The sequence below is a fragment of the Macaca nemestrina genome, chromosome 5 (genome assembly GCF_043159975.1).
Source record: "Macaca nemestrina isolate mMacNem1 chromosome 5, mMacNem.hap1, whole genome shotgun sequence".
Classification (NCBI taxonomy): domain Eukaryota; kingdom Metazoa; phylum Chordata; class Mammalia; order Primates; family Cercopithecidae; genus Macaca; species Macaca nemestrina.
This window is the reverse complement of record NC_092129.1, coordinates 43,908,400-43,924,722: the sequence shown is the minus strand read 5'-3', so window position 1 is coordinate 43,924,722 and position 16,323 is coordinate 43,908,400. Positions and strand designations below refer to the sequence as shown.

The following is a 16,323-nucleotide window of genomic DNA, read 5'->3' as shown; positions in this document are numbered from 1 at the left end:
GCTATGCTCACACTAGTGAAAGAACCCTCCTCAAGACTTCAGTTACCTCAGTTTCTCCCCACTGTGGGATCAGAAAGGCCATTTGCAGTAGCTCCAGAAGGTCTCGTTCAAAAAACTGGACTTGCCCTGAGACCAGCAGGAGAATGAATACTACAGATTCTCTGGGCAAAATTTGCACAGCAAGAGCTCCCAGATCCAAACTTGCAGAGAAACGAAAGGCTCCCCCAGGCAGCAGAATACAGATTTGGAAGACCAGCATTCACTGCAAACTCCCTGGGGGAAAGCCAAGGTCAGCACTGGTTCTTCCAACAAATCAGTGTGTGCATTCATCTCTGGTTGGGAAGCAGCCACCCAACACCACATTACAAACAGAGAACCAAAAACTCACCTAGGAAAAACTAAAATCCCCAAATCATGGCACAACAATTTGCTTTTCCAAACAGCTCTATGGTTTGAAAAATAAGCTCATCACAAACAGTATCATGTTATGCTCACTTTTGCAGATAAAACTTGGACTTGGCAAGGTTCAGCAGTCTTGCAAAATGGCAGAGCCAGATCTTCACCTATAACCTGTGTCTCCCAAATCTCACACTCTTTAGAACAGGAATGAGTTTGGAAACCTCTTCCAAATCACAGACATCTGAGAAGGCACAAAGGCTGCCTGCATCAGCATGATGCATGGTGTGTGAATAAACTCTTGGTTCAGTTGAGTGCTATGTTCTCATTTTATTAATATACACATGTAATTTCAGTTCAAGTGCCCGAAGGAGAAAAACGAGAACTTTCTTATGATTCAGCATTTAAGTCTGTTATTATGAGCAACTTATGGGCAATTTAGCCTTAAGAGGCCTCAGTTTGCAGCCTGGTTCTTGAGAAGAGGCAATTACAAGTAAATAATGAGTCTTTGTCTACAAGTGTCAAAGTCCTACATAGCTGGAAAAAAACTACAAGGGATTTTAGAAATGTGCAAGAAGAGACGGGTATTGAGCACTGGAGCTCACCTGTTGACATGACAGCAGTGAGTGGCCAGAGACTCGGACAGGAGGTAAGGGAGGGCAGCAGAAGTTGCAACCAATTTTTTTTTTTTTTTTTTTTTTTGAGACAGAGTCTCACTCTAATGCCCAAGCTGGAGTTCAGAGGCATGATCTCAGCTCACTGCAACCTCCACCTCCTGGGTTCAAGCGATTCTCCTGTCTCAGCCTCATGAGTAGCTGGGGATTACAGGCATGCACCACCATGCCCAGCTAATTTTTGCATTTTTAGTAGAGACATGGGGTTTCCCCATGTTGGCCAAGTTGGTTTCGAACTCTTGACCTCAAGCGATCTGCCTGCCTCAGCCTCCCAAAGTGCTGAGATTACAGGCGTGAGCCACCACACCTGGCGGGTTGCAACCAATTCTGAGAAACAGAGCCTTCCAAATTAAAAAGTAAACACAATCTCATAAATGTAATAGCATTACTGTGCACTGGTATACAAATGAACTCAAAGTTGCTAACTTTATGCCATGCCCAAACTGCTTTGCCTACAAGTAATTTCACAACTTTCCTCACGCTCCCTTACCTTTACCTTTATTTCTATATGGATGTTAACATAATCATACAAAACTGTAAAATTTCTAACCAGCAAAGACAACCATAAACAAGTCTGAAAAACAAACAATAAACTAGGGAAAGCTATATCAAAAAGTACCCTGAATATACAAACACTTTGTGAAAATCAGTAAGAACACAAATACCCTATTAGTAAAATGGACAAAAATCACAAGCAAGAAAAAAAATACAAATGATCAATATAAATATAAAAAGATATTCACTGACAATCCAACAAATGCAAATATTAACACAATGAGATGTGATTTTTCATCCATCTGATTGGCAAAGATGAAAATGATTATCGAAATTTACATTACAGAGTGTGAAGAAACTATCGCCACTGATGGTGTAAACTGGCAAACCTCGTCTGTAGGAGCAGTTTGGCAATATGTATCAAACCAGTGATCCTACTGCTAGGACTTTACCCTAAAGATAATCACATGCTAGTTATGAACTCTGGTCCATTAAGTACAGGAAGTGCCAGTTCAAATGTTCACAATCTCCCGAGCCAAGACCAGGAAGTCCTTCTGTGATGGAAGGATCAGATCAACATACGTGTACAATGTGTGAATAAAGCGCTCCCTTGGTCAAGTATTTTGTTTTACAAATGTAATTTCAGTTCAAGTACCAGAATGACAAGCATAAGGCTTTTTTCTTTTTTGAGACAGTATCTCGCTCTATCACCCAGGCCAGACACAGCTCACTGCAACCCCTTCCTCCTAGGCTCAAGCAATCTTCCCACCTCAGCCTCCCGAGTAGCTGGGACTACAGGCACGCACCACCACATCTGGCTAATTTTTGTATTTTTGCAGAGGCGGGGTTTTGTCATGTTGCCCAAGCTGGTTTCGAACTCCTGGACTCAAGTGTTTCGCCCACCTCAGCCTCCTAAAGTGCTGGGATTATAGGCATGAGCCACTATGCCCAACCCACAAGACCTTTTAAAAGTAATGTAAATGTCCCTATTCAGTATAAAAACCATACTGGTGTTTTCATACTGAATTTCAGTCCTGTCCTCTAAAAACCTGCATATAGTTTTTCATTATTTCTGTACGTATGTGTGTGAGTCAAGACGGACCCAACATCAAGATTCCAACTATACAGCATGGGGGTCAGGCACACTTCCCTACAGCCAAGCCTATTCTCAGAGCAAGAAGGGAAGGCCATCTCAGAAGCTTACTGTCCTCATACTCAAATGTAGACTGCGGACTACAGGGATCACACCTGACTCCTATTAAACACTAAAAAAGGGGAGCTGTGGCATCTTCACTGTTCCTGTCACTAGGAATGGCTGCTTCTCCTTTCTGTGAGTTCTACAGCCCCAACACACCAATCACCCAGGAATCTTCTCTAATTTGCTTCTGCACTACAGCATATCACCTTCACTACTAAAACTATATGCCTAACATAGTGGAACTGTATCATTACTGAGGTAAAGAAAGTCACTGACACATAGGCACTGCCCAGTAAGAACGGATCCAAGGAGCTGGAAACCATTTAGAAGAATTCTTTGAGCTTCCCTGTGTTTTTAGGTATGTACAATTCTGCCTCCACCACTGCAGGCACTTCTTATTTTTAATGCCAGGCCCTCTTCATGGCTTCTGGCAGCACTCTTCTGGGCTCTCCGTGTCTGTTCATTGACACCTATCACCAGCCATCTCGGGCTCCCGCTCTCAGATTACAGACTGTACCTGCTGCCAATCAAAAATAGCCAGAACTTGATTCTGTACATTTCTGTTTTGACTTCTGCCCACTGAGCTGTGTTAAGCATAACAACTAGTGTGTTACCTTAGTAAGTTGTGTTATACTAAATATTATACTGAAATAAGCATCACAATCAGGAGTGCTCATTTATAAAATGAAAACAAAACTTGTGATTCAGTTTCAACATTAGTGTCAAAAGACTCTCCTGAGATGACTTTATAACTTGAAGGAATATGATCTAAAGTATAATCAAACCTATGCTTACCCCTAGGGAAAAACACACATTTTCAATGTGGCAAGTAGCTGCTTAACTTACCTGAGCAATTTGATACCTTACTAACTTTTGTCTGAATTCATCCTCTTGATCAGCGTTAGGAAGGAACAGACCTTAAGGCATTCTATTTTTAATGAATTTCCAATAAAATGAAATAAAGAGAAATGTGAATTATGACACCTGGACCATCTTTTCCTATCTGACTATCTGTAATTGTTCTTGGTGGGAAGGGGGGTAATATGATTTGAGTGGCAATATATTTTGAAGCGGTCCAGAATATGCCACTGTGGCATAAAAATTAAAGAGCTGAAAGTGATTAAGTTCCTGAAATCTCTTACTGGCCTAAAAGCAGAGGCTCTCAAAAGAATTCGATTAACATAAATCCCCTCCCCAGGAGCAACCAAGGAAGAGTGACTCATCACCAGAGATGAGAAGTCTTCACCCCACACCAAGTTGATATTACCACAAAACGATCGTATCTTCCACGTATTCTCCAAAAGGCCCACTTATCTTTCCAAAAAGTCCTCTGTTTTCCCATAAGTTCTCTTTTCTCCCCTCCCCCTTCCCCTATTAAAATAACATACAAGCCCCTGCTTCTAACCACTCCTTTGAGTCACATTTTTCTATGATTAAATGTCTTTTCTCTTGCAATCTGTCTCTTGCCAGTTTAACTTGCAGACCCTCAATCACTAAGCCTAAGAGAGTAGAGAAAGTTTCTTCTCCTTGACAATTTAAATCTACGGAATACACTATGAGGATATATGAGAACAATGCTAACTTTCTCATTAAATGCCATCTAAGCAATTATGTGACTACATTCAACACTCGGTCTTCCTCTTTCCTCACTTTTTTTTAAGCTTCCTCTTAATATCTTTCTTGTTTCTCACTCTTAGACTTTTCAAGTATTACCCTTATCTGTATAATTTAGCCAAAATAATTTGTCTGAAAAATCGTAACGTTTTAAAGTATTACAAATGCTACTGACTTTTTGCTAGTTTATAAAAAGCTCTCAAGTACAATTAAGCTAAAACATCCTGTTGATTAAATAAAGCAAGTTGCTATTTCACTAACCACTGAAAACTGGAAGCTTTCTGAAATATACAAAATTAAAACACACACAGTCACACTGTACAAAATAGCATCTCCCCTCACTAGAGTTTATTGTTTTAAAAACTGGTAAGATGTTGACAAAAATAAAATGACAAACCAAGATAATTAGCACAACTTGGCACAGAGATATACACTTTCTACCTAGGTATGAAAAATAAGCCATAGAGACAAGCCCCTGCCTCTAGAGAAAATCTTATCTGCTCACATGGTCCCAATCCCTCCCCCTGGCATCTAGTTCTCTGATGTTAACCTCAATTAGTAACCTCACATGGCTCAGAAAGCATGGGGCTGCTGCTGCCCACAATTAAGACAGGCTTTCCATACAGCAGTCTTGGATCCTGCAACACTGTCATCCTGATGGGCAGAAAAGCAGCAAGGGCCATGTGCAATCTGCTTCATTGATCAGCAGACCCACAATTGAGGGTCCATGGCAGGCACCACCTCCAATCCTTTATTAGCTGTATTAAAAGATACTCATTCTGTTAAAATATATAATTTTACAAACTTGTCAACAACCTATGATTACCCCCTTTTCAAATTCAGCTGACCATGTCCTTGCTTATAAACCTAGGGGGGCGGTTCTCCACTGGCTACAAAACATCCAGATTTGACTGTCTGACCCAGCCCCCTTTCCAGCCTCCAGTCCTACCACAGTGCCTGACACGAGCCACATCAAACTCTTGGAGCAACCAGAACTCAAGGCCCTTTCTCACCTCCCTCTGTTTGGAACATCCTCTCTCTATCTTTAGAATTCACTGTCTCTCTTCCTGTAAGACTCAGCTCAAATGTCCCCTCCTCCAGGAAACATCATTTTCCCCACTGGGTACCCACAGTACCTTATCATGGCTCTTGTTTCCATGTCTCTCTGCCAGCTTCACAGTGAGTCCTTGAGGGTGTGGATTCTGATGCCCCCAAGTATAATTTAACATTGTACTTCTCAGTCATAGGAGACAGTAGGTGCATAATAAATATGTAGTAAATGGATGAGCGCATAAACAATGAATGAGGACCTAATGAATCCAGTAGTTGCCTAGAGAGAGGGAAGGGTCTTGTGTTTAATTCTCAGTAACACTAAGCCCTGGCTGATCCCCCAAAGTACAACCCGTGCTCCTCACCTCCTTCAGCTACACAACTCCACATACTCACGTGACTTCTCCATCTTCAAATCCAGTACTTAGATTTAACCCAATATTCTGCCATTCGTATGTTCCTGCTCTTTCACAGTTGCCCCTGTTTAATACATATAATAACTTACTTGCATTTCTTTCTTTTTTTTTTTTTTTTTTTTTTTTTTTTGAGACGGAGTCTCGCTCTGTCGCCAGACTAGAGTGCAGTGGCGCAATCTCGGCTCACTGCAATCTCCACCTCCCGGGTTCAAGCGATTCTCCTGCCTCAGCCTCCTGGGTAGCTGGGATTACAGGCACGTGCCACCACATCTAGCTAATTTTTGTATTTTTAGTAGAGATGGGGTTTCACCATGTTGGCCAAGATGGTCTCCATCTCCTGACCTCCTGATCTGCCTGCCTCAGCCTCCTGAAGTGCTGGGATTACAGGCGTGAGCCACCACGCCCGGCAGCATTTATTTCTAGATAAGGAAGATGTACCCATTTTTACATGTTGCTTTTTGCTTGCTTATTTTTAGCTAAATCATCTGATTTTTTTTCCCAGTAAACTATAAGGAAGAGAAGATGGAGGAAGAGTAGATAATCATTTTGAATCAAAGCAGTGCTTGAATAAAAATGTGCATGGTACTATAGTCTTTTTCCACATTAATGTCTTAGTGTCTGTTCTTAACAGCACAATGGCTTAACAAGTTTTTTAGTTGGATAAGGTTGAACAAACCACAAAATTTATAAAGTTGTTGTTGACAAGGCTCATATCTGCCAGGCCCTGTGCCAAAGTCTTTCACATATATTGTTTTCCTTCAAAAAAAACACCCCAAAGGATTGCATTTAGAAAACAGAGGCTGAGAAAGGTTAGATAGCTTGCCCCAAAGCCATTGTGCTAGTAAGTTATGGCACCTAGCTTTACATCCAGGCCTGAAGTACCCAGTCTTTTTTCACTAAAACTTTAAAAACTCCAGACCTTACTTTATAAGATTAGAATCATGATGCAGACAGAATTTCAAAGGTCTATGCTTTCATCTTCACTAACTCTATCATCAGTTACTAAAATATCATCTACATATTATTACTATTTTTTTGAGACGAAGTCTCACTGTCGCCAGGCTGGAGTGCAATGGCTCGGTATCGGCTCACTGCAACCTCCACCTCATGGGTTCAAGCAATTCTCCTGCCTCAGCCTCCCGAGTAGCTGAGATTGCAGGAGCCCGCAACCATGCCCGGCTAATTTTTGTATTTTTAGTAGAGAGACAGAGTTTCACCATGTTGGTCAGACTGGTCTCGAACTCCTGACCTTGTGATCCGCCCGCCTCGGCCTCCAAAAGTGCTGGGATTACAGTCGTGAGCCACCATTGCCCAGCCACCATTAATACTTTTTAAAATCTCTGTATGCTACCAAATCACTAAAGACTACAGAAGTCTCCAACAGAAATACATTCAGCCTTGGAAAGTCCCCCTATGTATGATAGCATCTGCTCCAAATTCCGGATGCAAATGCGGCCCTCCAGTTGCTAAGACATTTTGGAGAATTTGCTGAGCAATTCTCCAGCATCCCTTTAAAACAACCACGGAATGATGAGACCATGGGGAAAAGTACCCTGATCACAGCAATGTCGAACTGGTACAACCTTTCAACAGGGCAATGTGTCAGCATGTATTAAAAGTCATGAAAATATGCATATCCTTTGACATAGCAAGTCCATAGGAAGAATTTTTCCTCAGTACATGCTATGGTTTGAATGTTTGTGTCCCTCCAAGATTCATGCTGAAACTTAATCCCCAGTGCAACAGTATTATGAGGTGGAGCCTTTAGAAGGTGTTTAGGCCACGGCCGGGCGTGGCGGCTCATGCCTGTAATCTCAGCACTTCGGGAGGCCAAGGCAAGCGGATCATGAGGTCAAGACATCGAGACCATCCTGACCAACATGGTGAAACCCTGTCTCTACTAAAAATACTAAAATTAGCTAGGCATGGTGGCACGTGCCTGTAGTCCCGGCTACTAGGGAGGCTGAGGCAGGAGAATCGCTTGAACCTGGGAGGTAGAGGGTGCAGTGAGTGGAGATCACGCCACTGCACTCCAGCCTGGCGACACCGGGAGGCTTCGTCTCAAAAAAAAAAAAAAAAAAAAAAAAAAGAAGGTGTTTAGGCCATGAGGGCTCTCATAAATGGGATTAGAACCCTCATAAGAGTGCTTGAAGGAACAAGTTCATCCCTTTCACCTTTTCTGCCATGTAAGGATGCTGTGATTCTCACCAGCTACAGAATCTGCTGGCTGTGACCTTGGACTTCCCAGCTTCTAGAACTGTGAGAAATAAAATTCTATTGTTATAAATTATCCAGACTGAGGTATTTTGTTGTGGCAGCAGAAACAAACTAAAACATGAAGTAATTAAGTGGACAAATGCCCAGAAATATATGAATAAGAACCTAAAGGTAAACAATAGTGTAATGATCAAATTTCCAAGGTGCAGACATATGACAATGCACCGGTATATTTACTGCTCTGCTAAAATGTCCACAAACGATTCTATGTGTAAAAATCAGATTATAATATATATGACTTTCTTTTTACAGAAACTGTATACGTACTTTTAAAAGTTTTGTGAGAAAAAAAAATTTAAGGCTGCAAGAACATATATCAAAATACTAATAATGTTGATCTCTTAAGTGGTGGAATTATGTGTTTAACCAGAAAGGCAAGGAAAGCTTTTTTCTACAATGCTTATTTTATTACTGGTAAAATAATAAAATTACACAATATTTTCAAATAAATAAAGCCCTTAAAAATGCCAAAGAGTTGGTGATCAAAATGAGTCAGGACAGATTTTTTTTTTTTCCCTGTAAAGAATCTCTTCTGATACCTTCAAGTTCTTTAAATTATTCATAGCTAAAAGCCTGAAGTAAACTCATAGGAGGATTAAGCTGCAAGAGATTTTCCCATTTTATCTCCTGTTTTCAATTCTCCATAGAATGAAATTTTTGGACTTACAGGAAAATTGACATTGAAGGTTTAGTTTCTAGAACTTAAGGACAGATCACAGGTCCTGTAACAAGTAAAGAATGAGAGAAAGACGAGACTGTGCATACAGTGCCATGAACGGCGCACAGAAGAGCTCTTCACTTTAATACACAAAGTGTACAGGAAGAATCTTTGATGCATGAGGCAATATTTTCTGCCAATCTCCATTAAAAAGGTGAATTTCAAAAGACAACATCCAAAGGCAAATACTTCTGAAGACCCAAAAAACTGACTTCTAGATAAGGCAAGAAAATGTTTTCTTAAGATTATAATGGTAGTCTATATACCTTAAATCCTCAACAGATACTCCTTGATTTGAAAACAAACAGCAAGCAAACATTTTTCATTTTCCTTCTGATGGATATAGGTAATTTAAATGTAGTAGGAATTAAAGTAAACATCTAAAAAGAAACTACTTAAAATATACTACAAACCTGGGTTATAAAAAGTGTCTTTAGTGACCTAAATACGCAGCAAAATACAAATCCTGTGCATAGTGAGCAGGTGGTACTCCAAAAAAATCTACTTGTAAACAGATATATGGAATTCAGAACGCATTTTCCCATGGAAACATTGTTATAAAGGTGGTTAATTCCCAGTCTCCTCCACAAAGTCTATTTAGTTGTTAGTGAGAAATATTTATCCCACACCTGTATTATGTGAATGGTACTGGTGGTCTAAATGAAGACACCCATAATGCTAGGGGAATAAGAATGGCTCTCCTTTCACTCAGAGCTGAAGCTTCTCAGTCGAGTCCTTCTCCACAAAGGGTTTCCAGGTAAAGAGATGCCACCCTCAAGGTCATACTCTCTTCCTGTAGGGAGCCCAAGTTGAAATGATCAGTCAACTGGGAGTCAGGGGAGTGTGTGCAAGAAGGCCCTGCCCCTATTATTTAAGGTGAGATAATTCTGAAAGGCCATCCCACCTCCAGAGCTCCCCAAGAGAGGGTCAACTGGGGTCTCTGTTACAGATGCAACACAGTTCAACTCCTGCTTCTGCCCAATTCTGCTTCCTTCCCTCCTCCACTAGGAATGATGCCAAGAGCACTCCCAGTAAACCTCCAGCACGTGTATCTCTGCTCAGACTATTTCCAGGATCTAAGATAAACAGCTAACACTTCATAAGCTGGTACTGTAAGTCAGACATTGTTCTAATCTATCTAGTGTATGTAATCTATTTATTTTAAATATATTATATAGATATTTTACTACATCTGCATGGGTAGGTACTACAATCCCATTTTACAAAGCAGAAACCAAGGCTCAGAGAAGTTAAATGACTTGCCCAAGGTCATTTGACAGGCAATTTGAAGAGCCAGAATTTGAATTTAGGTCCACCAAATGGAAAGCCAATCTCTATGCAAACGAACTCCATCTGCTAGAAACAGTTCCATGAATTAAGGCAGACTCTGCTGCCCACGGGTTCTGGTGTCAGTCAGGAATGAGTGGAGTGATGGACCATGGTCATCCAGTAAGAGGAAATTATAAAAGTACTTAAGAGCCAGGCCCATTGAAAACTAGATATACCATGATCAAGGTTTCAAATACTTTTAGTCCTGAAGCAAAATTGCAGAGGCCTAATGGAACCAGAATGAAACTACATATCTACCTTTTGATAACTAGATTCTAAATATAACCATTGGTAATCTTGTGTACCTACAATGAAAATGTAAACAGTATGTGTGCAGACAGATTACTACGTAGGAAGAGGATGGGGTGGTCTTTTACTCCAATCCCTGAAAAATAGGCCTCATAAACTAGTATCTTAAAATTAGTATCCAATAAATTTATTATTAGAGGTATGATATCCTAAGAATATTAAACTTACTCAAGATGCACAACTGCAGCCAGTTCAACTTCTCCAACCACAACTACACCACAGCTTCCCCAAGCTCTCCCTAGCTAGTAATCTTCCTTTATAGAATAAGTATTTATGCCCACTTGACAAACTGAACAAAATAAAAGCTAATATTGCCCTGCCCTGGTGGCCACACTGCACAAGAGCTACAAGACACAAAACCACTCTATAAACTCCAAACAACTACAAATAAACACTGTTAATTTTAAGTGAAGTCATTAAGTTTGCATGTTTGTAGATGCAGATAGCTGACTTGAACAGTGAAAACAAACTGTTTACAATTTTCAGCAAATATCAAGTACCTCCTTTCTTGTAATAATTACTTGATTTGTAATATTCGTAATTACAAAATCTAATGTCACGGTTAAGTAAAAAATTGAAATACACTTAAAACTAGTACCAATAACAATTTTAACATTAAAAATCCAAATATTGGTCCTTAGTTGATTTTAAGAATTGACACATCTCTTGCCCCTTCGTTTAAAAATTTACCAGTAACACCTCTCCCAAACCTAAAGTATAGCTGTAAATAGCAAAGAAAAAAAGAAAGAAAGCAAAGCAAAAAAAAAAAAAAGGCATTTGTAATTTCGGTATTCATTGATTTTGCACACAGGAGTCCTCAGCATACAAGTTCAGTTATCATCAACTGCAGAATTGAGGGGGGGTTCTTCAAATTAAGGTGAATCATTCACGTAGACTTCACACCAAGTCAGAACCAAGAACTGGGCATCATAAAATCTGGTTCACTCCTCTAATATAAGTTACATTCTCTGCCCCTGACTATGGGAATGTTGGCCCATTCCTTTTTCTCTCTGACTTTCACTTAAGCTCCTAATCAGAAACACAGCTCTTCACATACACTGTGCTGCTAAATATACTTGAGTTTGCCACTTCAGAGAATAACAGGGGCCCCTTAACCAGTTTGATATGTACAAACTAGGAGGTACAAGTAGCCTAAGAAAAAAATTTCCTCTCACCACCTTAAAGTGGACTAATCTTTTGGAGTAAGAAAAATAAAAGGAAACTGAGAACTTGAGGCTTCCACATAGGGCAAAAAAAAAAGAGGCGGTGGGGGAGGGGGTGGCAGAGCAAACCAAAACCACCAGCAGAACAGGAATGCAAGCTCCCTGAGGACCAGGATGTCTCCTCTTAATTACCGCTGGATCCCTTAGTATTGAACACGGTACTTGGAACACTGCAGGTAGTTAATCTTTTTTGAATGAATAAACGAAAGCTGTCATCATTGTTCATGCACTCTTTGTGAGAAACCTTAAGCTCATTATATATGTAACCTTTAAAATAACAAGAACTGGGAGCATAATAGGGAAGGGACACTCCGAGCCTCTCAATAACGCTAGGAGGGAGCCAGGGTAATTTTTTTTTCAAGTTTACACATGAGGAAATTGAGGCTCAGGAAGACTGACCTTTCCAAGATGACGAAGCTCTAAATGGCTGAGCTAGGAGTCTGTCCTACCCAGAGTCTGAGCACCTTTCTCTCTGCCACATCAATACCAAAATGAAGGTTAAAGCCAGGAGAAAAACAAAAGAACATGAAGAACACAGGCTACCCAAAACTAGTATTGAGACATTCACAAACGGGGTAAGTTTGTTTCTGAAAATAAATAAATAAATCTTCCTATTTCAATATTGCAGAGACACAGCCAACGGGGCCTACAGTTCTGTTTCTAACAGGCGACATTCAGCCGCCTATGTTCAGAGCGCTATAGGTTGCTTGTAAGTGCAGGTGCCCTGTTTAAAAAGTGCCTGATCTGGCCGGGCGTGGCGACTCACGCCTGTAATCCCAGAACTTTGGGAGGCCGAGATGGGCGGATCACGAGGTCAGGAATTCGAGACCAGCCTGGCCAACATGGTGAAACCCTGTCTCTACTAAAAATAACACAAATTAGCCCGGCGTGGTGGTGGGGGCCTGTAATCCCAGCTACTCGGGAGGCTGAAGCAGGAGAATCGCTTCAAACCGGAAGGCGGAGGTTGCAGTGAGCCGAGATCGCGCCACTACACTCCAGCCTGGGCGAAATTGCTAAACTCCGTCTAAAAAAAAAAAAAGTGCCTGATCTACATAAAGAATGGTTTAAAAACCTGAAAACCTGAAGCTGTAAATTAAAAGCCAGATATAACAATTCAAGTCTCCCTTCATTAAAATACCTAGGTTGTCTTCCTGGAAAAAGTGCCTGACTAGAGGAATTCAAAGAACTGTCCAAATGAGTAAAAGTGTTTGCCCAGCACCTTCTAACGAAAACCACGGCTCTGTAATGAGAACAGAAATCCTGTCACATCTTGGCCAGTTCCTAAGTGTCCCCTCAAAAAGAGCATTCAGGCGCTACCTAAGATTATAAAGCTTCCTTCTGACAATGTTAAGCAGAATGACATAGAGAATGATTTTTTTTTTTAAACTACGGGCTGAGAACGGAAGTCAAGTTCAGATTCTCTTCCTTCCTCAAGCAAGCCAAAAAATTAAGAGCAAACACAGAGGCCCTAAATGTCTCGAGGCCTCTTCACCTGTGGCGATCGACGCAGCAAGCCTGGGTGTGCTGAGAATTGAGGCTCTCCCTTACTCCGGGGGTTATGGGTGGCCTGGGAGCACCGAGAAGAATGAACCGGTGCCTAAGTTTTCAGTCGGATCATTCTTCTCAACTTGGGCGGCTCTTTCCTCCCTTCCTTCCTCCCTGCGGCCCGGCACACACGGCGGGGCAGTGCCAGCGCGGGCAGCAGGCTGGGCCCGAGGGCAGCGCTGCCGCAGCCTGGAGTCCCTCAGAGTGTGGGGCGCGGGCTGCCCCCCGCGCGGACACCCGGCAGGGGCAGCAGATCCGTCCCCGCCGCCAGGCGTGGGGACCGCGAAGGGGCAGCCGCGGCGGGGCGGAGGGGCGGGGTGAGCACTTCCTGACTCTCGCATTGTCCACGCACCGCCCGCGCCACCCAGGGCCCCGCCACCGCGCCGTCCCCGTCGGGGAGGAAGTTGGCGCTCTCCCCGCCAGCCCCGTCTTACCGTTTTTGGCATCGCCCGCGGCTGCAGCCCCCGCGGCGGCCGCGGCGTTCGCGGCGCCAGTCCCCGCGCCTCCTGCGCCCGCCGCGCCTCCGGTTCCCGGCGCACCCGCCGCCGCCGCCCCGCAGCCGGCAGCCGCCGCCAGGGCCCCCCCGGCCGCCGCTCCTGCCGCGCCCGCCGCTGCCAGGGCCCCGGCTCCATTTTCCTGCTCGTCGCCGCTGCTGTTGGCGCGCTTGTTTTTGCGGCCGCCTTTGCTGTTTTTGGGGTTGGGCATCTCGCTCGCGAGCGTCCAGGTAGGTGCCCGGCGTCAGCGAAGGCGGATCCCAGCTGCACGGCCGCTCCCGGCCCTGCGCGAAGCCGGCTCCGGGAAAGAACGGAGGGCGCGAGCCGGCGATTCCCTCGGCACCCGTCTAGCCGCACGGCCCGTGCCGCGCCATCCCGGCCGCCGCGCCCTCTCCGGCTTCCTGGAGCCGGCACGCGGCTACCCGAGGCTCGCAGCCGCGCGGGCGCCGCGGGCCCGGGGCGCGAGCGAGACTCTCCCGAGCCGGAGGGAAAAGGCGGGTCTCCGGCTTGTTTTGATTCGGCTGCGCTGACACGCTCTGGGCCCGCCCCCTCCCGTGACGACACTGGGGATTCGGCCTGGCCGCGCCCACCAGGTGACCTCACGGCTGACGGGACCGCCCGCGTGACGTCACGCCGCGCGCGGGGCCGGGCCACCTCCAGTGACGTCATCCAGGCGTCCCCACCCCGGCCTCCTGGACTCCTGGGTGTTCGTGAGCCGCCCTGTTTGACTTGCTCCACCCGCCAGCGCGGTGGCATGTGGAGTTCTTTGGTGGCCTCCTGACCTTAATGTAATTGAGGCTTAGAACAATATGGTCTGGAAAAATAAGCTGTGACTAGAGCAAGAATGGAAAACAAAGGATTTTGGATTAATAACTCATTCAAAGGCTATGCCCGTCAGTAACAGTAATGAAAGAAATAGGGACCGGGCGCGGTGACTCATGCCTGTAATCCCAGCACTTTGGAAGGCCGAGGCGGATGGATCACGAGTTCAAGAGATCGAGACCATCCTGGTCAACATGGTGAAACCCCGTCTCTACTAAAAATACAAAAAAATTAGCTGGGCGTGGTGGCGTGCGCCTGTAGTCCCAGCTACTCGGGAGGCTGAAGCAGGAGAATCACGTGAACCTGGAAGCCGAGATCGCGCCACTGCACTCCAGCTTGGGCAACACAGCAAGACTCTGTCTCAAAAAAAAAAAAAAGAAAAGAAAAGAAAAAAAGAAACAGGGTAGGGTTCCCAGACAATGGGGATGAACACCAGGGTCTTGAATGGGAGCCTTCACAGTCTGGTGGTGAAAACAATTCATTGAAACAAGACCCATCATCCAGGGATGTAACTAGATGTTGCCTGGACTTTGAAGCAGTCCCTGCTTGGGGGGAACCCATCCCTATGCGTAGGGCTCAGTTGTCCTGAAAGATGGGTAGCCAGGTTATGAGCAGTAGGAGATTAGGTGATACCTGTGAAGACAGGCAACATGAGGGCAGGGGACCCCTGGGAAGAGCTCCCCTTGATCTCTTTCTGCAATTCTGTTCTGCCTTTTCAGCCAACTCCTTCCCTTCCTTCAGGTCTCAGCTCAAATACATCACTTCCACAGAGACCTTCCCAGGAGAGCTGTCAGAAGTTCCACCCTGTTATTTTCCTCCTCCATCTCTAATTATGTTGGCAATGTACGTGTTTACTTATTTCTTGCATATCTCCCTCTCACTCAAATGAAACCTCCATGGATAGATTTTATCTGCCTTGGGCACATCAGAGAACAGCTAGCATAAATTTCTTGAATGTATAAATTAGGTTCTTTCCTCACGAACTGTGGAGGAAAGACTAGTTTAGCTGACAGCTTTACAGTGTTCCCCTTTTATCGTGTAATCTTTAATTTAGCTCTTCGGTAAAAGCTCTGTCACGGTGTTGTTGTTACCATTAGAGGGTCCTGACTGCAAGTGGTCCAGGTTCTTGGCATTTTGAACAAACAATTGGACCAAACGCCCAGCAAAGCAAGGAAAGAAGGAAGCAAGGAAAGAAGAAAGCGGGGATTTATTGAGAGTGAAAGTACACTCCACAGTGTGGAAGCGGCCCCAGTAGTGGCTCAAGGTTCCGGATACAGAATCTTCTCAGGTCCAAATACCCCCTGGAGGTTTCCTACTGGCCACTTCATCCTCACACCATGTAAATGAAGTGGTGGCCCACAATTGGTCTGGTTGCTTGCGGCAACCAATCAGAGGCTGAAGTGGAGTTATAAAGGTCACACTTCTGTGCAAACACACTTTTTGCACACTTCTGTTCAAAAAGCAACCAGAGGCTAAGGTGAAGTTACAAAGTTGCACTTCTATGCAAACAAAGACTCCACCCGCAATCAGTCTGATGGGTTGCCGACAGCCAAGTTCCCATCTGCCACGCAGAAAAGCTGAGGGTTTGCAAAGAGAGCAGCTTCTGGTTCTTTTGTTACTTAGGTGTGGAAAGTTAGGGTTTTCCTTTCAATTTAGTTTAGGAAGTCGGGGTGAAACGCCCTTAGGTTCCCTGCCTCCAGACTCTATTCTCTGCCTCATTGTGAACTATAGAGATACAGACAGGAAAGTACAGGAAACAATAC

General features: G+C 44.0%; 1 protein-coding gene across 1 annotated transcript in view; it reads right to left on the bottom strand.

Moving 5' to 3' along the window:
- Positions 1-14,266, bottom strand: part of LOC105465722 (hdc homolog, cell cycle regulator) — a 45,620-nt gene extending 31,354 nt beyond the window's left edge. Inside the window, exon 1 of the mRNA XM_011714307.3 lies at positions 13,679-14,266. Within this exon, the coding sequence (XP_011712609.1) occupies positions 13,679-13,949 (271 nt within the window). The 5' untranslated portion in view covers positions 13,950-14,266. The remainder of the gene's footprint in view (positions 1-13,678) is intronic.
- Between the last annotated feature and the right edge of the window lie 2,057 nt (positions 14,267-16,323).